The sequence below is a fragment of the Lissotriton vulgaris genome, chromosome 2_1 (genome assembly GCF_964263255.1).
Source record: "Lissotriton vulgaris chromosome 2_1, aLisVul1.2, whole genome shotgun sequence".
NCBI classification, from domain to species: Eukaryota; Metazoa; Chordata; class Amphibia; order Caudata; family Salamandridae; genus Lissotriton; species Lissotriton vulgaris.
The window spans coordinates 1,709,156,471-1,709,181,514 of NC_141687.1; the positions used below are offsets into that span (position 1 = coordinate 1,709,156,471).

Sequence of the window (25,044 nt, forward strand, 5' to 3'; positions counted from 1 at the left end):
ACGCTGCACCACTCCAGGCCACTTCACTCTACTCTGAAACAATCTACTATACGGTACTGCACTTTGTGTCACTCCATTACGCTCACTCCGCGCCACTCTACTCTACTATACTCTGCACCACTCTACTCTATGCCACTGCACTCTATGCCACTCTACTCTAAACCACTGCACTCCACCAATTTACTCAAAATGAATGCAGTCTATGCCATTCTACTCTGCTCCACAGCACTGTACGCCACTATACTTTACAACATTCAACTCTACTTCATTGCACTGTACACTACTCTATACTATGCCCACTGCTCTCTATGCCACACTACTCTACTCTGCACCACTCTATGCCAATGCACTGAACTCTACACCACTCAAATCTACGCCACTCTAATCTGCAGCTCCGCACTCTCTGCCACTGAACTCTACGCCACTCTACACAGTACCACTCAATTCTACGACACTCTACTGTACTGTATTCCAATGCACTCTATGCCACTACACTCCATACCACTCTACTCTGCATCACTCCACACTACACCACTGCACTCTACCCCAATCTAATCTACACTGCACCTCCACACTCTATGCCACTTTACTCTATGACACTGTGCACTATGCCACTCTAATGTACATCACTGTACTCTACACGGCACCACTTCACTCTGCCACTGCATTCAACCCTGTTCCACTCTACTCTTTTCTTCACCACTGCACCATACTCTAAACCACTGAACTCTATGTAACTACACCCTATGTCAATGCAGTCTATACCACTTTACTCAAAAGCAATGCAGTCTACACTACTGCACTCTACACCAAGCAACTCTGCACCACTGTATGTAATGCCACTTCACTCTAGGCTGCTATACAACACTCCACTCTATGACATTAAACTTCATGATGTTCCACTCTGACAATATACTCCATTAAACTCTACCATGCCACTCTATGACATTCTACTCCTCTGCAAACCTCTACGCAACTCCCTCTATGCCACTTTATTCTACAACACACTACTGCACTCTATGGCAGTCCACTCTATGCTACTGCATGTCCCCCTATGCCACTCCAATCTAAGAAACTGTACGTCACTTTGTACCATTCCACTCTACTACACTATTCCACAACAATCTACTCTGCTCTATGCCACTCTAAGCACTGTACTACGCCACTCCACTTACTTTACTCCACTCTGCTTTATGTATCTCCACTTCTAAGTCATTCCACTCGATGTCACTCTACTCCATTCTATTCCCTTCCACTCTATGACACTCTGTTCCGTCCACGCCACTCCACTCTACGCCACGCCACTCCACGCCACACTACTTGCCTTTACGCCATTACCTTTCAACCACGCTGGTGTACAACATGGCTCAAAAAACACATTGGCAAAGCTGTTAGCTCTTGCATAGGCGAGACCTATTGGCTTTGCCAATGCTCGTTTACTGTATTCCTGCTCCTGATCACATTCACCTTTCGCCAGACTCATAAGCCCTCTTCGCCGTCATGGAGTCTCATCCAAGGAAAGCATCCTTGTGTGGTCCATTGCACTCATCCTTCCACAAACACATAACTTCTCGCATCTGTCTGTGCTGCACGGCAACCGGAATGTAATGTAAAGATCACCGCAGGATTACGCGGGAGGGGGGGAGGCAATCATGAAGTGACAGGGACAGGAGCTCATGCCAGCTATCACTTCCTCTCTGGCGTTTTACAGCAGCGCTTTAACATAATGCAACATTTGGAGGCCTCGGCGGCGCGCAGCGGCTGGGGGGTCCGGGGCGGAGATGAGGCCACTGGGCTGGGGCTCCGGTGGGGTACATCGCCCGGTGGCAGAGCACACGAGGCATCAATGCTTTCTGACAGATTGATGGGGAGGGAGAGGTGCCAAGCGCCCCCAGGGGGCATCTCAGAAGTCATCTTGCATATAGCCATGGACTCGAGTATGGAAGAAGCGGAAGTGAGGAACAGATAAAAGATACTAAAAGATTCATGGGCGCAGACACGCGGGCAGGCCGAAGGGGCCGGCTCTCGGTTTACAAGTACACTTTTATTGAGGATTCAAGTGAGAAGGGCAGAGGTGAAAAGTGATTTAGGGTAAAGGCGAGGAAGATGCTCCAGCAATACCGAGGGATGGGGGAGATTCATGTGTATGCATAGGCGTAGGACTGACCATGCTTGAATGCTGCCGTGGCTGGAGAAGGTATTATTCTGTGTTTGACGCGCTACCAACTTCCACAAGCATGCGGTCCTGGCACAGGCACCAGCTCAGTCGGAAATGGTGCAGTTGTTTACCTACAGTATTCTTATTTAATAATGTATTTACTTTTGAGCAACTATTTGTGTAGCACACACCACATAAATGCATTAGGGCTAGCGAGAGAGCGAGACGGCTGCGAGACAAAGGTTCAGAGATTACAATAGAATGTTTTCTGAATGGCATGAACCTGTTGTCGTCATACAGGTGTTAGAGATCGGTTGCTCCCGACTTCCGGTCCAGCCGCTGAAAAGTGCGTCTCCTCGAGTTCTGCAGTTTGTTTTGGGACTACGAGAGGGGATTGAGGTTATTCGAAGAGAACAGTTTGATCTGTGAATACAGAGACGGGCTGGGACAGAAAAAAGGCCCGGGCACCAAAGTAAAAGTCCCCCCATTAGTGAATTAGACAGGTAAGAAAGGATAGGCCCATGTTTGCAAATCAGGGCAGTTTTGAACTAAAGATGCATAGGTATATTGCAAGGTACGTGAGCCTGCTGGCATGTGTAGCTGCTACAGGCAATAGTTGTGGTATATCAGGGAATATTTGTGGTAAATCAACAGAAAAAACTGGCCCAGCAGACCGTTAAACAGGCCCGCAAACAGACAAAGAAGCATTAGCAATGTCAATATCTGCGTGTGAATGCACCGTCAAGCCCAGACCTAAAAATCTATTTAAGTTAATGACTGCCCTCCTACCAACTAAGCTGCTGCCAGAGAAAAACGCCATAAATTATCTAGTTTTCTAAGACACTTTAATAGCCTTACAATGGCATGTGTGTGACCCTGAGAATTCAAGCTCAGACAGCTGGATAAATAAACAAAATGATCACAGCTGTGTGTGTGTGTGTGTGTTGGGGGGGGCAACATTTTTTTGTGGAAGCACACAACTTCTGCCCAATCAAAACATGTGCTCATAGCTCCCAACATGTGGGCGGAGCCAAAGCCCCTCTCCTGGTGATTCTCACAGAATTGTCTGGTGACAGCTGCATTGTCAAGTCAGATCATACAAACTCGCCCACACACAGACCTGTCAGGCCTGCCCTTCAGGCAGTGCCTAAATGTCCAATAGGCCAGTATGTCCTTGTGGGAATATTTTTTGATTTTGTTCTGCAGGTATTTTGGTGTTGAGCCATTAATGAATCTAAATATGAGACAGAGATTTGCAAGTCACCCAGTCCCACCCTGCCATCCAGTGGAGGGCTCTGTGATATTGTATCATGTTTTGGACTTAGACCAATTCATAAATGAGGTGTGTTTTCCTGAGCCGTTTGTCCCTGGTTCCTCTTACTTAGACTATGAGGTATAAGCATTACCACTCGCCAGAAGGCTGCTGCAGTGGCACTGCCCAATAAATAATATTTAGCTGCTCCAGATGGGTGCAAAATGTTCATGTTTTTAAAAAGGCCTGACATCAAAAGACAGATAAAGGGCACACTCCAGTGATACTGCTTTGTTTGCATTGACACATTTTGTGTTCAGGTTGCAGCCAGGTATGGAAAATGAATTAAGTGGTGGCCAGAGATGCATCCTTGGGAGACGTCCTCGCCTTTAGTGGCCTGTCAGAAGAGAGCATTGTACATGATTTACTCTACCCTAGACATACCAGCCTTACAAACGTGAGTCTGACTTGCAATTGACTCCACACCAGCACTCATGTCCTTTCAGAGATCAGCCTGCCTTGTGACTGGCTCTTCCACAGCTTTACTGGCATTCCAAAGGCTGCTTGGCATGTCCAACTCTGCCCCAGCTCTCCTTTCAGTTTGTCCTTTCAGGTGGAAGTCTAACGTGAGAGTGATTTCCCCAGCAGTCAATCCACTTCTGTTCGGAAACAAGGATCTTAGGTAGGAGGAGATCGAATAGTGATTTTTGTGAATCCTTGTCTTTGGAGGTGTGGCTAAAGACAGCTTCAGTTGCCTGTAAGACCTCAAGGCATCATTTCTTCTAAACAGTACAATAAGTACAGAGAAAGACCAGCCTTTGGTTCAGCCCATAATGCTATTGGCCTTCAAGTGTTTTTCATGGTTTGTCGTTAATTGGATGGGCTGTCCATCGAGGCCGTGACATTTTGTGAAGGAGTACATTGTCCACTTTGTGCTCCAATTTGGTTTTGGTGATGGAGTAGCATGTGGTCCTTTTGTTTGACTACAAATGTAAAATGATGTGTAGCTTGTAATTGAATCCACTTTTCTGACACAATGACATTTTCATTTCTGATTTTTAGCTCTTTTAATTAAGAAGTGTATGCTGTTTGGATGCTCCAGCTTGTCATTAACACACAATGCTATTCACTAATACCCCTTGCTTGTTCATTTCTTTTACTTTGCTGTCATGATGGCAGTACAGTCTCTTGTATTCACTAAATGAAATAAAAATACTGCCCCTTTAATAAAAATAGCAACTATGCAATATATGTTTTTTAGCTTTACCACTTATAAAATAAACTTCATCTTCAGAATCCTTTTCATAACTCTTTTCTTTCAGGGTGCAACATAACTTTGCTGATGGAGTTTGGTCAGTGATTTGACTCGACTCCCAATTTCCATATTGCTATAGGCAACATATCGGTTCTTTCTAGAGCAGCAGGAGCTAACACACGCAAAGGTGCCCAACTATTTACAAACAATCCCCCTAACTCAAGTCCAGACCTGTTGGCGTTGCAGACTGTTGATATGGAAAAGTCTCCGCATGGTAATGGACATGCAGCCCTAACCTGAGTGCCCTAACTATTCTGATGTCTGAATCCTTAACCCCTCCCATGCTTGTGACGGAACCGCTCCGTCACAAGCCACGGGTGAGCTGTGCTTGTGACGGAACGGTTCCGTCACGGCCCGCTCGCCGCGCCTGCGCGGCGCTGATTTCGCGCCTGCGCTGACGCTTTAATGGGCGGGCGGGTTCGTGACGGAACCATTCCGTCACCAGCACAGCTCGCCTGCGAGCCGCGACGGAGCGGTTCCGTCACTAGTATGGAGCTGCCGCGCGGGTGCCCCACTCCCTCAGCGCTGCGGCGGAATAGCCGCCGCAGCGAAGGGGTTAATGCTCATTTTTGTTGCCATAGGTAATCACGGTTCATCTGGCTCACAGATTGCAGTCTTGTTGAACCGGGAGGAGCGCCCAAGGGGCTACCCTCATAGTGATGGAAGGCTACTGCGTTCACCAGGAGTTAAGCAGCACAAGCGTGGTGGTGGCAGCGTACCATGTAATTATCAGTAGGAATTAACAGGTCTTTTTTAACCTGTATCACTGGAGTGAGGCCTACAGGCTCACTCAGTTAAAGTTCCGCTGCTGGGTGTTAAAGTCACCCTTGAACTACATCAGGTTGGTGTGTAGTGCTGCACAGAGCATGAGTGGTGTATCTGTGTTGGATGTATGTGTCTGGGAAGGGTACAATGCAGGGATAATGCAGTACTGTGCAGTACGTGCATGATGAATGCATGTGCTGGATGTATGTTTGCCTGTCAGTGCTACAATACTTGAAGGATGTAGTGCTGAGCAGTGCATGCTTGTCAAATGCATGAGCTGGATGTATGTGTGCATATGAATAGTACAATACATGAAGGATGAAATGCTGTGCAGTATGTGCATGTAACGTGTGTGTGTTGGGTGTATGAGTGCCTATGAGTTTTAGACCACATGAAAAATATAGTGCTGAACAGTTTGGGTGTGCTGTATACATGCACTGGGTATATGTGTACCTGTGAATGGTACAAAACAAGAAGTACCCTGGGTTCCATTTTGAAAGATCCAGGCCTGCATGGTGAAACATGGAGAGGAGGTAGAGGAATTCCCCTAGAAATATTTGTTTGTTGCTGCATTCCTGTAAGCTGAGTAGGACACACACTGAAGAGGGGAGAATCAGGCTTCCCTTGTATTCTTCAAAGAGAGTTCTTTGATTCAGTAAGAGGTCACACTGAAGGAGCCTGGGCACATCTCAGGAAGGAGATGGGGCTGATAAGGGAATCATAAGAAGTAGGGCTCGGGCCCAGGGCTAACCTTTTGATTCACACATCACTGTGGCTGACATCCAGGTGTGAAATCTAATCACTCCCATGGATTGTGTTGTAGGGCAATCAGCTTTGGAGTCGCTCCTGCTGTGACAGATTTCTCTCAAGAGGAAGGGAGAGATGACTGCGAGGATCACATCTCTACACTGGCTGACAGTCAGATAGCTTCCTAAATCATCAGGACTTCATGACTTCCTATGACACAAATGATCATCAGCTTCCAATCATAAACCCGCAGCAAATTACACCACTCAAATGGATGAAAATAAGCTACTTACCTGTAACTACAGTTCTCCAGTATTGGTGTCTTTCTTTGAGTCACATACTTGAATCATTCCCCATCTTCTAAGTGGGAGTTCCACGGTACCATAATAAAGCAGTATGGAATATTATGATAGGCTATAATGGCAATGGCAAAGCAGTAGTCAGTTTAATAACCTATCTATGTCCTTTTAAAACAAGCATTTGCAATGCAATAGGTCTCGTATTATTAAAGTTTGAGATATTGGCATTGCTAAATAATGCAACACCAATAGCTCAAACTTTAATAATGTGAGACCTATTGCATTGCAAATGCTTGTTTTTGTTTGTTTAATCAGTGATGGATCTCAGATGCCCAGAAATCCGATTCCTCATGTTGGCCGGATTAAATTGGGGGACTGAGAGCAGACCACATCCACTGATCCTCTCATTAAGGCACATGGGCCCTTCCTTATGGAGGACTTGAGGTGTCAGTCTCAGAGCTTTGTACATACCAACAGGCCGGAAAGGCAACCAGTGTAACTTCACCTTTAGCTGAGATACCAATGAGTGCTTAGACATTTTGTAAAGTAGGCGGACCGTAATGTGCTGTACTACTTATAAACGCTGCACCACATATTCAGAAGGCCCAAGTCCATGAAAGATTATTGACTGTCATGTGTGCGTCTGTCAGTTTAGACACCTGCTGCATACATCCACTGCGTTAAAGCTCAGTGTCTGTCATGTACACATGTCATACAATGACAGACGTCACAGGAAGCTATGAAATAAACCAATCCAGAAAATACAGATGGGATACCCTTACTTAATATACAAACGTAGTGGGTGTACAAAAAGTCATACTGTGTGACATGAAGTGCACGATCAGTCAGTGCAGAGGTCATAACACGTGAAATCATCATAACACAATACCATCACATCATAACACAATCAACACATCATATCATAACACATCAACATCATCAAAGAATGTACAGACATAATATACCAGCATTAAACACACTATCAGTTAACGTGCTAACACTGTTTATTGACATTGAATACACCAGAAGCTAATGTACATACCTCCTAAGGAATGATATCCAATGCAGCAGCAATCCCTGTGCCGAGGACGTAAAATGGCAGGAAATTTTACTACACCTATTCATGACCTGAGGTCCTACAGGGACATGAAATACATCAGGGGACAAATCATGGTGCCTTTCTGTGCACTGACCGGGCCTGTGTGCTTCTTTACGGTGTCTTGAGCACATACATTAACTTGTAACTATCCCCTAGTTAATGCATGTTTTGCTCACAGCAGATCTTGGAAACAAAGAGCCTCTTGGTGTTTCCGGGCTCTGCTGTCAGAAAAACATGTATGAACTCGGATATCATACAGCCTTAGTAGTCAATGTACAGGCAATCACACAAAATACACCATACATGAATGTACATCAGTCAGAGTAAAATGTAATACAGCAGAGTTAAATACACACACATGATATGAAATATCCCACCACTGAATGTGCAGACGTAGCTATACCGGTAATGAAAGCAGTGAAATTTCTTCCGTTGTACAATCAGTGCTTTAAATGGCCCGGGCTGTCAGGTGCTGAGTACCTGCACTTCTTCATTTTGATAGGACAGTATCTACACTTCTCAGCAGAGGTGCAATATTCTGAGAACCTATTAGGCACTCTGCTAAAGGGTACCAGCCCTTCTATTTTCTTATTTCAAGCACTGTGGACAAAGACATAACATGCTCCAACATTCAATGCACAGACATCAAACAATGACAAGAATGAACAACTGTCTAACAAAGACATGGAATACACCAGCAGTGAACAGCCCTTACCTTGCTCAAGTTGGTACAGCCTCTTCTCGAGTTTCTCCATGTCGTTCAGTACCAGAACCCGGATTTGTTTACTTTGCACTATTTTGGGTTTGTGTGGCTGATTACTCCTACCTGTAGAAACTCCAAGGAAGCCGTTCAACGTACCAAGACTTTCTGGTACCAGTGTACATACCAGAGGCACTGTCACAACAACAAGTTATCGACTTAACCAATGATGATGAAAAGTTAGTCAGTTTCGCAGAAGATGAAACGATTGAAGGATGAGAGTTGGCAGGTCAGCTACACACAGATGGAATCAGAGCAACTCCCAGCACCTACTTTTTACTGGGCTCATCAGTAGCAGGGCTTTCTTCACTTCTCCGTGTACCCACCCCCATCGGTGGGACCTTTTCCTGGTTCGGTCTGACCAGGATCATCGACAGCGAGCCCCTTCTACCCACCGGGAACCACCTCTGGGCAGGAGACTGGGCAGCCCTCCTTTCTGGGCAGGAGCACTTACCGCAGCAGGACGGCGGAGCTGCCGCTAACAACAGCTGTCGAAGTCTGTGAACACTGGAGCAGCCCAGGAGCCCAATTAATCAGATTCAATTAGAGGCCGCGTAGCGCGAGGCCCTGCTGACAACATCTACAAATCACAACACACCTCACTTAGGAGCACGCGGGGACGAATCCAGGGATTTAGGAATCAGAGGGGTGATGGAAGGGACAAGGTTTTCTTCAACCCCGCGTCCAATAGCAAGGTTTACGGCTTCAGAGAAATACCAGCTTTAATCTTTACAACTCCATTTTGCCAAATCATGTGATGTTGTGTAAATCGCTTCTCCTTCCCTCGAGTTATTGGTTGCTCTTACTACATGTTATTTTGATGAACCCTTGTATCTAGTTTTAGAAGTGCTCACGTGAACAGCTTTGCCTTGTTGCTCAGGGAACAGTGGGCTTTACTTCCTTTCTACACGCCGGGTTGTATCAAACAACGTTGATTTGAATGAGAAACAGAAATTCAGCCTAGCGCTGTGCATCTGTCTGATAAACACTCACCCCGGACCCGAAGAGTCGCGTTTATTTAAACATGCAAACGCACGTGCATACGTTGGACAGTGACAATGCAATGCTGCCTCCCGCGCAGTGCTTGCATTGCATGCATTGCAATTTATTTATTTAAAGAGTTTTATATAGCGCTGGCTAGACCCGGAGGTATCAGAGCGTTTTACAAGAGGTTCAACAACATTACATCAGTTTCAATTTACAACAGTTGCTAGAAAAACAATTACAAGAGCATATAGAACGAGATAAGTGGAGTGTAGAGGGGAAGGGGGGTAAGGGTAAAGGGGTGGGGGGGAGATAGAGCAGAAAGACGAAGGAAGTTCTGCCCAAAGTCCGGCTGGGTAGGTGACAGTCGAGGGGGAAGACCCAAACCCATATCCTCTACAGCTATCAGGTAGCTCCACTGGGCTTTGGCCAAATAGCTGGGTCTAAAGGGAAACATTAAAAGAATATGAAGGGCAAAATAACGGAGCGTAGAGGGGAGGGTGAGAAAAGGGAGGATAGGGGAAGAGACAACAAGGAGAGACAAATAGAAGTCTGTCTAAAGGCCGGCTGGGTAGGTGACGACCATGGAGGGAGTCCACGGCCCATCTCCACTATACCTAAACTAGCAAAGGTGCAGCATCACACATTACATTGTTTATCTGAAAGTGATTGCGAAAGCGATCGCTATTGTAAAAAAATAAAAAACACGCCCGCGAGTGGTGCGCACGCGTGCGCCACTGCGAGCCATATGTCATCAATTATCGCGCCTGTGTCTGGGCACGATAATTGAAGACATATGGGCTTTGGTGCGCGTAACAGACACCAATAGGCCATGGGCAGAGTAATGCTCCCGCCTTTGGCCTATTGCGTGCTCTATTTAAAAAAACACGCATGCAAAGCCCAATCGTGGAACCCAATAGGAAAAGCACACGCACGAGCGTGTGCGATTCCAGGGTCCATTTTCAAACACCGGACAAAAGGGCTCGCCTGCGCTAGCAATGCTGAGCACTGCATCACGAGGGGCAAGCCCTAAAAAGGACCAAATTTAAACTATAAACGATCAGACAACAGCACCCTCTAGAACAGGGGTTCTTCTGACTGGGGGCGGGCCTCCTAGGGGGGCCTCAAGTGATCCCGGGGGAGGTGGGGGCAGGCTCTGGCTAAAATAAGCATTATGATGATAACGGTGCTTTGTTTTCAGCAGAAAAAAAATGAGTGGCAGTAAGCTATCACTAACTTGTTTTGTCATTTACATTCTAGCTGGGAAAAAGTGTCAAAAGGGAAGGGACAGGTTAGTAAGGCCTGCCTGACCAGAATAGTACGTTTATCAATCAAGTCTTTCATTGTATTTTTAAAACCATGCAGAAATTAACAGCAATGTGTACATACATCTAGACATATTTAAACATTCCCAGTTTAATAGAATCATTGTGAAAAATTTTGAGGGGGACCCCAATGATTTTTTTTCCCATAGGGGGCGCGGCATTAAAACGTTTGGAGACCACTGCTCTGGAACATGCCAAACAAAGGCTGAGTCCCTCAGATTTTGGAGCACTAGTGAGAAATAATTATCCTGCTCTATGAGGGGGCCTCTTAGTGGAGGAGAGTGGGTCGCATATGAATCTGTGAATCAATACTGGAGGACTGTAGAATACAAGTCTTGCCTCTTTGTCCTTCAGTGTTTTAGATGAAAAAGTGTGACATACTCTACAATCCTTGACTTTATGCTGTGGATGAAGGCAATAAAGGCAGTTGTTATGTGGGTCGTCCACATGTAATCTGTTTTTCCCACAAGATTTGCAGGATCTAAATAGTCCTTTCCTTGAAGAATCGGAGACCTTGATGCTTTTAGAAGTTGAAATGAAGAAAAAAACTGAGCAGAGCTCAGGGAGACTCCCTTCACATGACATGTGGTAAAAAATCTGAGGGAATCAACCTCTGTCGGGAATGTTCTAGAGGGTGCTGTCACCTGATTGGTTATAGTACAAGTTTGGTACTTTTTAAAAAGGACATAGATAGGCTATTGAACTGATGTAACATTGCCATTATAGCCGTTGATACAATTCTAAACTGCTTTATTATGAACATGGGACTTCCACTTCAATGACTGGGAATGATTCAATCATGTGAATCTATGAAACATCCAATACTGGAGAACCAATCTTTTCTCACCATCCACAGCCAACACAACCCTAAAGGCAACAATCCAGAATCAAAAAGAAGACAAACATTACTTTAGGTTTCCACCCCTTCTGCCATGCTGTTTAGCTACCTGTGCTGCCTCATCCAGATCATCGATCACCTCCACCTCCAAATCTATGCTGAAGATAATTCAATTCACCTCTGGCTGGAGGGTGGATGTGAGAGCTAGCGAATCATCTCATTCTTTAGAGGGAACATCTGTTTTTGGATGCCAGGGAGATTGATGTGCCAAATGTGTCTAGAACAGAAGTACCACTGAACAGGGGAGGACAATGGTCAGCTACAATTTACATCAATGTTTCTCTGTGCCAGTCTCCAGAAAAGCAAACAATTTTCACTAATCTTTGGCTGAAATCTTTCTTCATAATTGCATGCAGGAAAGAAGCAAACTATCAGATGAATCCACTTGTGGAGAAGCTTCTGTGACTTCAGTGGAACCATCATGCAGACTAAATTAGGTTCTTAATTCTATGCCACCCTAACAGCTGAAATATTATCCACTTAGGAGGGAGACACTGAAATTACAGAGAATATGAAATGAGGAGGCCAATCTACCTGCTACCTTTAGAAGAGGGATTACACATACCCTCCAAGAGTTGTATCCTTGATCAGGAGTGAAAAAGAAGCTCACACCATTTTTAAGGCATTTATATGGAAGAGGCCCACCATCCATCCATAGCTGGCACTCTATCACTAAGGCAGGAGCTGAAGATAAAAATTACATTCAATGAGCCACGAAAAAGAGGTGAGGTAGAAAAGAACTGAAGACAGCCCTTTTCTGACAGCCTTCAATCATAATTCAGACAAGTTGGCCCTACAACACACCTAATGCACACTGAAGTGTCCAAATTAATTCATGGTACATGAATGAAATAGCACTTCTAAAGCGCGTAGCTACCCGAAGGCATCCCAACGCTGAACAGTCTGTAGAGGTGGAAAGAACATCTAGGGGAAAAGCCAAGTCTTTAGCTGTTTGCGGAGGGTCAAGTGGCTGGGTTCCTTCCGCAAGGACAGAGGTAGCGAATTCCATAATCTGGCAATGTTATAGGAAAAGAGCTGTCCGCCACTTCTGGTCTTTTTTATTCTGGGAACGACGGCTAAAGAAAGATGATCAGAGCGCACTTGCCTATTGCCCCGATAGGGCTGAATCAAGGAGTGATTAGTTGGAGGGCCGTTACCTCCCAGCGACCTGTGAGCAATGCACTGGGCCTTGTAACGGATTCTCTCCTGAACAGGGAGCCACTGTAAGGACCGCAAAGCGGGCCTAGCCGAATTGTGAGACAGGATCCCCATAAGCATTCTTACTGCACAGTTCTGTACTGTCTGAAGTTTTGCAATTACCAAGCTAGGCGCACCCAAATACAGGGCATTTCCATAATCAATCCCTGACAGGACGAGTGCCTGAATGATGAGATTTCTCGCCCGAAAGGGGAGAAGAGGGAGCACTTTGCGGAGCATCCTAAGGATACCGTAGCACCAGGCTGCCACCTTCCCGGGCTGTATTTTAAAACTGAGGTCCTGGTCCAGCCAGACACCCAGACTCTTTATCTCTGTTTCTCTGTTTTTGGGGCAGGGAGAGGACCCATGCAGGCTGGCCACATAGTATTTGTTTTAAAATGAATATGATCTCCAAGAACCGTGAGTTCAGTCTAGTCGCCATTGAGTTTCAGGTGAGACAAGCTCATCCAGTTGGCAACTTCCTCAAGACAGGGGTGGAGACCCATGGATTCCTGGTCGGGATAGTTCAGAGCCACGACCATCTGCTTGTCATCGGCAATGGTAACTATGTGGACCCCAAATGGAAGCACAAGCTCCGCTAAGGGGGCCATGTAAACATTAAATAGAGTGGGACTCAGGGAAGATCCCTGAGAAACTCCACATTGAAGGGGCATAGATTTTGAAATAGCCTCACCCTCAAACACCTGGAAAGATCTTTCCTCCAAAAAAGTCTGTAGCCACATCAGGGCTGTAACAGTTACCCCAGGGCTCTAAGTCGGTGAACCAAGATTTGGTGGTTAACCGTATCGAATAATGCACTCAAGTCTAGGAGGATCACAGCAGAGGGTCCTCCTACATCAAGGATTTTTTCTGGACTCTTCTAACTTAACCCATAAATATATAAGTGTATACATGTACAAGTGGCATCTATGCAGTTTTACCACTTTCTTCGTGTACATTGTCTGTTCTAGGGAACCGACGAGTCAATATCTGCCGCCATACTACACTGAGTGCCCCCACTGCTTATGCCTAATAGCAGGGAACCGTTATAACAGTGCTCATAACAAAGGTATTGAGCGTTGTGTGAAAACAAGCATTAGTGAGACTCCTCTCTCACAAACAATTTTTTCATGGATTAAGGCACAATATCTCAGAGAAACAGAAGGGTTGTCTATAATAGGACAAGAGATCACAACCAAGGTTATTACCTACCATGTCAAAGGTGTATTGTGACCTGAGACATCCAGAGTCTCAGTTTCCTTACATATTGGTTTCTTGCAGTCTCTTAATGGTTGACTTTTCATTACTGGTTTAGGCCCATACAGTTGCAGTAATATTGGTAGCTGATAGACAATGAGATTGCTGTTGCACGTGATGTATTGCTCTTCATTATGTTTATATACTTGTTGAGGTATTTTGTAAAGTGTGATTCACATGTTTGAATCAATCCCCGTAGTCAGGATGGGAGTCCCCGGTACATAAATAAAGTAATGTCTCATAGACATATATACATAGTAATAGACCAAGGGCCTCTCATTAGTAACATATCCATGTCCTTTTGTAAAAAGGACCAAACTTCGGAGAAGAGCCAATCAGCTATCACCACCCTCTGGAACCTTCCAGGAAGGAGCTCTAGTCCCTCAGATTTTCGTAAGCACAGTGCTAAGTAGTTGTATTACTGAGAGAACTAAAGTGAGCCCTTCCAGGGGAGGTGGGTGGGTTGCATGTGAATCTATGAAAGATACCAATACTGGATAACTGCATTTACAGGTAAGTTATACATTCCTTATCCAGTATTAGGGTATCTTTCATAGATTCACATGCCTGAATCAGAGGAGTAAGCAATGATAAGCACATTTCGGGTGGTACAGTATGAAAGTCACCAGATAATAACATTTCATGTGAAACATAGAAGGTACCAAAAAGCAATTAAAAACAATAGAAATGAATACCAGAGAGAAATGTGCGTATATACAAGAGGATGGGGGGATGCAGAGAAAGGCTCACCTCTTATGAAAAAGATAACGGAGCACTGCTTGTCCCACTGCTGCATCCTTCATGAGTTCTGTATCCAAGCAGTAATGCTTGGTAAACGTATGCGGCGACTTCCATGTTGCCGCTCTGCAGGTGTCTGTAAGGGCACTCCCGCAAAGAGCGCCATGGAGGTCGAGATCGCCCTAGTGGAATGGGCTCGAACCTTGGAACGTAGGGGTTGTCCCGCTTGCTGGTGACAGAAGGTAATAGCTGCAGAGATCCATCGAAAAATACTTTTTTGGTTAGTGGAAGACCTTTCCTAGGTCGACTGAAAGCCACAAAAAGTTGATTTGTTTTGCAAAATGTCTTTGTTCTGTCAATGTAGAATTTAAGGCAGCGTTTAAGATCCAGAGAATGGAGAGTCCTTTCTGCTGCCATTTGAGGATTTGGAAAGAAGGATCGCAAGACAATGGGCTCATTGAGGTGAAAGTCCAACGGGACCATAGGTACAAACTTAGGATTTGTCCGCAGTATCACCCTGTTGTGTTTGAATTGAAGGAAAGGGTCCTGAATTGAGAATGCCTGAAGCTCACTTACTCGCCTTGCCGAGGTAAGGGCTAGAAGGAGTGCTGTTTTCCAGGAAAGATACTTAAGATCAGCTCTGTGTATTGGCTCAAAGGGGTGTTTCATAAGCTGGGCAAGAACTGTGTTAAGTTGCCAAGTAGGAGGTAAAGATTTCACAGGAGGGAACGTCCTGAATAGGCCTTTAAGAAACTGTTTAATTAACCTACTAGACCAAAGAGAAGGGCCTGCAGAGGATCTTCTGAAACAGGATATTGCTGCCAGGGGAACTTTAATGGAAGCGTGTGCAAGACCTGAATTCGCCAGATGGAGAATGTAAGGCAATATTTGTTCCGGAGAAGATGAAAGAAGGTGTTTCCTCTTTGACTTGCACCAGATACAGAACCTCTTCCATTTTAGGGAATATGTTTTGTTAGTTCAGTCAGCTCGAGCCCGAGCCAGAACTGCCCTACAGTCCGGAGGAATGTCTAGGCCATGGAATTCTGTGAACTCAGGAACCAAGCCGATAATTTGAGTGATGCTGGATCCGGATGTTGGGCTTGTTGCTTGTTCATTGTGAGAAGAGAGGGAAGCGGCTTCAGTGGGATCAGCGGTTCCAGGGACAGGAGATGAAGCTCCGTGAACCAATGCTGGTGCGGCCATGCTGGAGCTATCAAGATGAGAGTGCAATGTTCCGCTTTCAACTTCCTGAGGACCCTGGGAATCAGGGGAAATGGAGGAAAAGCGTACGCAAAGACGTTGAACCATGCAATCGAAAAGGCATTCCCTAGAGATCCCTTTTGGGTACACCAGCTTGCGAAGTGCTAGCATTTGGCATTCTGCTTGGAAGCGAATAGGTCCAGGTGAGGGGTGCATTGGGAGAAAATGTGGTTGAAAGTCAGTTGATTCAACTCCCATTCGTGGCACATTGTCTGTTGTCTGCTTAGTGAGTCTGCGAGAACATTTTCTGTTCCTCGGACGTACTCTGCCCGAAGGGAAATGTTGTGAAGAAGCAACCAATTCCAGATTCTCTGCGATTCGTGAGATAGTGTCAGAGAACAGGGTTCCCTTGTTTGTTTAGCTAGTGCATTGTCGTGGTATTGTCCGTCCGCACAAGCACTAGAGAATTTTTGATCCATAGAAGAAATGCCAGAAGAGCTAGGTAGACAGCTCTCAGTTCGAGGAGATTTATGTGAAGCTTCCGCTCGGAGGGGGACCACCTTCGGTTGATCCGGAGTTCCTGGAGGAAAGCTGCCCAACCTTCCAGGGATGCATCTGTTGTGATGGTGTGCGGAGAAGCTGGAAGCAAGAATGGCAAGCCTTGCAAACGGTTTTGAGGGCGAATCCACCACTGGAGAGCATTGACCATGTGAGAGGTTATTCGGATGACATTGTCGAATGACCCTGTACATTGGACCCATTGAGCTGACAGCGCTTCTTGAAGAGGGCGCATGTGGAGGTGACAGTGCGGAACCAGTAGGATGCAGGAAGACATCACCCCGAGCAGGGATTTGAAGAGGCGTACTGTGAGAGACTTTTTGGATCTTATGCGATTTGCCAAGGAAACAAGCCTGTCTTGCCACTCTTGTGAGAGAAAAGCCTTCTTCTGGGTCGTGTCGAGAATAGCGCCCAGGAAAGTTATATGCTGGGAAGGTTGGAGGGTGGACTTGTCCTGATTGAGAGTGCGGCCCAAGTGGTCGAAAAGGTGAAGACAGGCATTGGAAGACCTGGTCACGCTTTCTAGAGAGGGTGCTTTGACAAGCCAGTCGTCTAGATATGGAAAGACTTTGCGGCAACCGGAGACAGGCATTTCGTAAAAATGCATGGCGCTGATTTGAATCCGAAAGGCAGGTCCCGAAATTGGTAGTGCCTGCCCGCCACAGCGAACCTCAGGAACTTCTTGTAATGACGGTGGATAGGGATGTGAAAATAGGCGTCCTGAAGATATAAGGACACCATGTAGTCGTTTGCGTTGAGAAGTTGTAGCACCTCTTGGATGAGAAATTTGTTGAGACTTCTCAAGTCTAGTATAGGTCTCCATTTCTTCTCCTTTTTCCGGAGCAGGAAAAAACTGGAGTAAAACCCCTTCCCCCGTTGACCAGGAGGAACTCTTTCTATAGCTCCTTTCCGGAGCATCAGTGAAAGCTCCAAGAGTAGAAGACGTAAGTTCTTGTTAAGCATAGGTCGAGGAGGGGTATGAGGAGGAATTTTTATGAACTCCAGCGAGTGTCCAAATTGAACCAGTTGGAGGACCCAGCAATCTGTTGTTATCTTTTTCCAATTGTGCAGGAAATTAGAAATTCTTCATCCAACTCTGGAGGGTGGAAAGAAAGTGGAGAAGACCGGTGGCAGTGAAAAGTCATTGTCGCTGAGCGGCGTCTTTCTGTCGACCACCTTTCCCTCGAAAGGAGGACTTAGTGTAAGACAACTGCTGTTGCTGTTGAAGCTGCTGGTACTGTGGCCGATATTGTTGATTTGAAGAGTAGGAAGAACGGTAGTGCTGGTAGTATCCTCTCGTAGAAGACTGTCCCCTTCCTCTTGAGCCACGAAAAGTAGGGTTTTTGAATTGAAGGGTACACACAGCCCTAGCCGAATCGGTATCCTTTTTTATGCCCTGAATAGCATCATCGATGTGTGTGCCGAAGAGAAGCTGACCATCATAAGGCATATCAAGGACTTTAGTTTGCATTTCCGGACAGAATGCAGTCGCCTTTAGCCAACCTTGGCGTCATAGTACCGCAGCACCAGCCAGCTGGCACAAACCAGTAAATGCGATATCCATCACGCAATCAATGATCTGGGACGCCGAACGTTCGCCCTCCAGCAAGATCTTCTTTGCTTCTTCCTTTGACTCTTTCGGCAAGGCCCCAAGATATGGGGCAATGTCTGCCCACCTTTGTCGATTATAACGTCCCAACAGTGGCAAGGAGTTTGAAGCACGCACTGTTAATGCTAACATGGATGAAAAACATTTCAATATTATCAAGCCGTCTACCATCCTTATCTGGAGGGGCGGTCAGTGGTGCAGAAGGATTTTTAGATTTCCGCTGAGTGGCCTGTGTGATAACTGAGTCAGGTTTTGGGTGTCCGGTCAGGCAAGCTAGAGTGGTGTCCGGAGCCATGTATTTCTTGTCCAACCTAGGTTGGACCGGGGGTAGAGAAGAAGGGTTTTGCATAATCTTTACACCCTGGTCCCATATGTAGTCGATAATAGGTATAGACCTGACAGATTTTTTGAAAGGCTCTTTAAAGTCATAAAGGAAGTAATCCTGTTGGTGGGAAGGCATAGGTATTTGGAAACGCTGGGCCGCGCTCTCAAGAATGTTATGGAAACCCCCGATATCCTCAGAAGGTGAGTCAGCCTGAGTAGGCACCGGGGATGCTGGACAGGGAATTACATAATCAACCCGCTCATCATGTGTCAATTGGGAATCTTGAAGTTCCCCTTCCTCATGTGGTTCCTCCTCTTCATCATCCGAGGAAGGTGTAGGCTGTGAAGTGGAAGGGCCAGGTTGTAAAATCAGGGGCGAAGGCCGTGGTCTTGGCGACGGAGAGGCCACTGGAGGAGGTGGAATTGGAGGTCGACAACCAAGGACGCCGATAGGCAAACCATAGGAGGTTGAGGGGGGTGGCACTCCTCATTATAATTCACCTGGTCCTCCTGCTCCTGATCATCATAGTCCGAGCTGTCGTGATATTTGACATGAAGTACAGATGGACTTGTCGCAGTTCTGAACATACTCCCATCATCAGAGTCTTCCTCCTCCAGGAGGTGGGCAGGTGGCAAAGGCTGGACCCTACTTGGAAAAGTCAAGGCCGGTGTTAGCGTGTGTTTTGTAATCTTAAGGTGGACATACGCACTATGCAGTTTGGGTTTAGTTGTCATTGACAAGCTCGTCGACGGAGTAGTCGTCGACGGGCACCACCGGTGGTAACATCGGCGGTGCTCCCGTCAACGGTGTTGGCGTCGATGGTGTTGGCGTTGATGGTGTTGGCGTCAATGGTGTCTTTTTCGCCAGTGCCGCCGTCGTCAACGTCGACGGGGTAGTCTTCGTCGACGTAGGCGTGGGCATGCTCGTCAGCGATCGTAGAGTCGACGATGGCTTTGAAGTCGACAATGATTTCTTCCTTTTTATCGTCGACGAGATAGACCTACCAGCCGTCGACGATGAAGGGGTCGAGGTCAAAATGGATAAGGTCGAAGACGCCACAGAAGTTGATACTGTCATCGTCGACGAGGTGACAGTCAAAGATGTAGATGGAGATTTCCTTATTGATGAAGCCACTGCCGACGAGGCGTCATCGATGTGGTGGAAACAGGCTTCTTGAAGGTGTGAATAGTCTCCTGAGGAGTAACTTTTGCCGGCAAAGCCTTAGAATGTGCCTGTGAAGACTTTTTGTGCTTCTTCTTTTGAGGTGGCTGCGATGAAGGACCTGGAGAGGCCACTCTAGGTCTCTTTTGAGAGGAATATGAAGACTTGGAAGAACATTCACTCTCTTCAGAAGACACAGCTTGGTCTTTATCTTTAAGCCTCTGCAGTCAAATTAAGAGGCGTCCCTCCCTGTCTTTGAGGGTTTTTGAAGAAATGGTACGACACACCTTACAGTCCTTTAAAGAATGATCTGGGTAAAGGCAATAGAGACAGTCCTTGTGTTGATCATCCACATGAAGTCTCTTTTTACCACAGAAAGCGCAGGACCTAAAAGGCCCTTCTTAGGAGTATCTGCCATGAAGAACCTGAGAACTCCACACAGATGAAGGAATTTTGAAGAAAAAAGCACTGGAAATCTGGAAACCAAGGAAAGCCGAGCAGAACTCAGTGGAGACTCCCTTAGCACGACGTGCGGTAGAAAATCTGAGGGACTAGAGCTCCTTCCAGGAAGGTTCCAGAGGATGGTGATAGCTGATTGGCTATTCTATGAAGTTTGGTCCGGGGACTTCCATCCCGACGATGGGGAATGATTCAGGCATGTGAATCTATGAAAGATACCCTAATACTGGATAAGTCAAGTAATTGTATTAGGAAGGAGCTTGACCTTTTGGCCAAATACATACCACTGAGATGCTATAGGTCTGCTACATAATCAGATAGTTTCAGTGTTTGTTATTCTCTGACACATGGGAGAAGGGCAGTCAGGAAGAATGTATGCTGTATTGCAGAACCAGCCAAACTCTTCCCTTTCAAACATAGACTTTAGAGACACCTTAAGATGGCACTGCATGAGAGAATGTTGTTTTAAAAAAAATTGTATTTCTAGCTAAAATGTTGATGGGCTTGAGAGACAATCATGTAGAGGCGTGTATAAAGCTTCTTGGCTCATGTTTGCTAATTGCTCTCTCTACATTCCTGCCCATAATAAACCTGTCAGCCTTTACTTTGCCACCCTTCACATAAGGAGTCATTACATCAAGAAACTACCTTTACATCATGTTTTTCTACATCTAAGATGCCTTGACTTTGCAGGGAGGTTTGTAAGTATTATTTCTAGCTTCATATATTTCAGTTTTAAAAAGTTAATTTAATTATTCGTTTTAAATAATTTTTCAAAATTGCAATACTAACATATTTAATTTACTTCAAATGTAATATTTTATACAAATTAATTTATCTATACTACTATTATAAAGAGAGAACTGTGTCCTTTGAGCCAGGTAAACTCAAAAAGTACACCACCAATTGCAACATCCAATACAGCGTTGGAAAGGGGGGGTCCTGTAGATGGACATAGGCTATACAAAATATAAAAATAAACGTTATTAAAAAATAAACAATAAAAAAAGTAGTCCCTAAGAAGTAGCGCCGGCCGTGTGCGCTAACAATGTGGACGTGCGTGCTGACATCATCTAGCGCGGGGAGGAGCGGTGGACAGCAGCGGTGAAGTCGGGCTGAGATACATGAAGCGCGGGGAGGAGCGGAACGTGTGCGGCTCAGAGAAGCGATGGGAGGAGGCGGAACGAGGAGCGGTGAAGTCGGGCTGATGGGAAGAGGCGGAACGAGGAGCGGTGAAGTCGGGCTGATGGGAGGAGGCGGAACGAGGAGCGGTGAAGTCGGGCTGATGTGAGGAGGCGGAACGAGGAGCGGTGAAGTCGGGCTGAGGTAGGTGAAGTGTGGGAGCGCTGGGAGGAGGCGGAACGTGTGCGGCTGAGTGAAGCGCGGGAGGAGTGGAAATGTCGTGGCGGGCGGGGGCCGGGGCGGGAGTGCACGCAAGGCGGAACATGTGCGGCTGAGTGAAGCGCGGGGAGGAGTGGAAATGTCGTGGTGGGCGTGGCCGGGGCGGGAGTGCACACAAGCCTGAAATGCTGCCCCCAGCCCCCTTCTGCCCCAGGCAACGCTGGGGCGGGCTGCTAGTTTCATATAATATAATTTTAAATTACTCTTCTTATGCCTATAAACCCTTTATCATCCATTAATGCTACCCCTTCCTGGACCTTAACTACCCCTTATTACCACTTAGGGGCTCATTCCGAGTTTGGCGGTATGTGGACCGCCAAACACGGAGTGGCGCAGTGGTGGTGTTGCGCACTGGTGGTCCGACCACCGTATTATGAATTCGGCAGTCGAACCGTCATCGGTCCGACGGCCAAACTCATACCACCCACATACCTTAAACCCTCAAAATGGTTACATATATATTACATATACAATTTTAGTCAAATCAGAAGGTTTTGGCCAATGCCAGACCTAAAAATATGTAATGAATTCTAAATGTGTAAGCATGGATTTCTAAGGGATCCTCTTGCAGAAAGTAAACACAGGTGCTGGTACCATCAAAAGCTATTTTGATTTGCAACTTTCTCTTTTTTTCTGCAGCTATACAGGGGGAACACCAAGACTGCTTCCCTTGGTACTGAGATGTATGCATTTAATGTCTTTCAAATTACACATTCACTTCTTTTTATAGTTACCCCATTCTATCCTCCAGCAGTTTAACTATTATTTCTGTGTGACTGAGTAACTGTTTTGGTATTCTTTAAACAGTACAGTTTCTTTAAGCTAGCATGATTAATGAGGGTGTTTGTCGTGCAGCCCTCTGACGGTAGGTCTCCATTAAAGGCTATTCTGATCAGGAACGCCTCAAGGTCCTGAGAGAATTCTTTATAGAAGGGGTTTCAAATGAAGACATCAAAACCTGGGCTCTATCCATTCAAACTCACCTTTTGATGAATGGCCATAAGCTCCTGCCTGGAGGATCCAGATGAGTTCTGTCGCACCTTCTCATACACAGAATCATATATGTCGAGGACTGCATCTTCCACCTGTAAATAGAGGCATTCCCATCAATACCGATTATATTCTGGACACTAAGGTAACAGGCAAGAAACTGACCTTTCCATGGCTCTCAGTTCAAGTCAAGGCAAAGCAGGAAAAAACACATTCTACTTCTTAAAGGCTGGTAATTAGAGAAACAATCTCTCTCCCACACTTCGGAAACACACACTAACTATATCTGCATAAGACTGCACACAGGAGAAGATACCTACTCTACTTGCCAAGGACATGCATGGGATAAAGAGACCAACTTTACATATCTATGACCAGAGAAAACAACAAACAGAACAACTCTACTTGTGCAGTGCCAGAAATCGGAAAAGGAACAAGGAGTCTATTTGCAAGGGTAAACTAACACATGAGAAAATGTTCAGATGTAAATGTACTTTTTTAAATTTTAAGTAAACTTCTTACTTTAGGCTTTTCACTATTTCCGAGTGTAAATTTACTGCAAAGTGTAGACTTGCAAGTCTCCACCCCCTCAGTTTAGAGGGTGGAACCAGAATAAACATAATTTATGACTGTAGAGTTACTACATGTAGCTTTACTATTGTAATTTACGTTTTGCACACTTTACAGGACCTCCGCACTCAGGCAAAGACCTTCACACTTAGGTCAGAGACCTCCACATGGAAGGGAATAGGAGTATTATATACACTTGAAACAAATCATACACATCTGATACCCATTACCTTCCAACAACATCTGCTTTGTCCCGCTTTAACTTTTAGGTCCTGCAACCACCACATTCTGCCTGAGGGCAACAGACCATAGTTCTGAAGTGGAAGCAAAGTTTCACACAACCCTTGCAGTCAAGTTTGTGGTAAAATAATACAAAAAAACGACATAGCCTGTCTCCATTCACCCTCAGTAGAACACAGTAGGCAGCGTTATGGCAGGAGGTGGCAGGCTCTGTTAATGCATTGGGGGAAAGAGGCACGTACAATGAAGATAGTTTTAAAAAGTGGCAAAATGAGAGGTGGCGGGTGGAAGAGATGTTCTCCAGGTTTCAGCTGGCTGAAGTTTTTCCTGGAGGACTGAAGGGCCAACTGGATCCTATCTCTGTGTTCCCCTCTCACCCCACCACACTGTACAGCCCTGCTTCTCCAGAGGTGACAATGCAACCTCACCTGCTATACAGACTGCCTCTTTCCGACTAGACTAATGAGGTACCAGGTAAAAGTCTAAACCTCTTTTTCTCTCTCTCACTGAGAACAGACCTACAACTGTCCACCCTCTAAAACCGGCCCCATAAGTTCCATCATAACCTTCCTAATAATGTATTATTTTATACGCTTTTATACAGCAACTCACTCTTTCAAGTAGATTGGTTCCTTCAGTTGGGGCAGAGGTCATTGCAAGTGCAGCAGGGCAACACACAAGACAGGTTGTGTGTCGTAACCTACTTACGCATGGAGGTATATCCCTATCCTAACAATCTGACTAACACACTGCAGATGATTTCTATAATTTGCTTTTTTAAATCCTAACACGATATTAGACAGTGTGTTTTGGAATGTTGTTTTAATTGTAGTCAAATGTAACATTGATATTTATACTGTTATACTATTATATACTCATACTTTCATTTTCATCTTTTAAAGGCCACCACTGCCTGCCACATCATCAAACTCAACTCCGAGCAAGCACCACAAGCTGGACTGGTACCACATAGCAGATGGATTGTAGAGACTAGAAAGTAAAATGCCTGCTCTTTTGCCTTCGGATCTAACCTCTAAATTTACGACTAACAGTGTAGCTGTATGTCTTTTTTCACACGCCCCTATTGCCATCTTGCTCAATATGTAATGCTATTGTTTTAGACAGTATGGGGCTGATTATGATGTGGCTGTAAAAGACTCTGACCCTTGGTCGGAGCCTTTTACGGCCTCATCGTAATGGGCCGGTCGGATTCCTTTCCGACCGCCTTATTTTGATGTAAGAGGTCGAAAAGGAATCTGATGGGTCATTCCGGCTGGCTTCTGATGGGCTCGGAGAGATCGTCCGCCAGTCGGAATGCGGTCAGTAATCTCAAGGGTGGACATTTCCGCCCTTGAGATGACAATTATGGTTTCCGACATGGTTTCCATGCCGGCTTGTCCTTAAAAGTAATAAAGCATATGCAAATAAAGGGGCAAAATTAAAACATTTGAAAACATTTTCTATATTTGATTGTGGATTCATCTAAATATTTCAATATATGAGCATTTGTTTGGTGTATACTTTTTTGTATTTTCAGTATTGTTTTGAGGTTCAAACTATAGAAATTGATTAGGCCGGGAGTCCCCAGCTTCTAATAATGACTCAGCGGGAGTACCCAAATTCTAGTAATGATTCAGTGGGGGGTCCACAGAAGCAAAAGGTTAAGAACTGCTGCTCTAGGACATATCCACCTTCCATATGCAAGGACAGATATTAATAATAGACCTACTATACTTG

The 25,044-nt window shown here is 45.5% G+C and overlaps 1 protein-coding gene across 1 annotated transcript in view; it reads right to left on the reverse strand.

The window, feature by feature from the left end:
- Window positions 1-25,044, reverse strand: part of TSPAN32 (tetraspanin 32) — a 533,947-nt gene that overhangs the window by 95,259 nt on the left and 413,644 nt on the right. Inside the window, exon 5 of the mRNA XM_086957707.1 lies at window positions 22,491-22,592. Within this exon, the coding sequence (XP_086813833.1) occupies window positions 22,491-22,592 (102 nt within the window). The remainder of the gene's footprint in view (window positions 1-22,490; window positions 22,593-25,044) is intronic.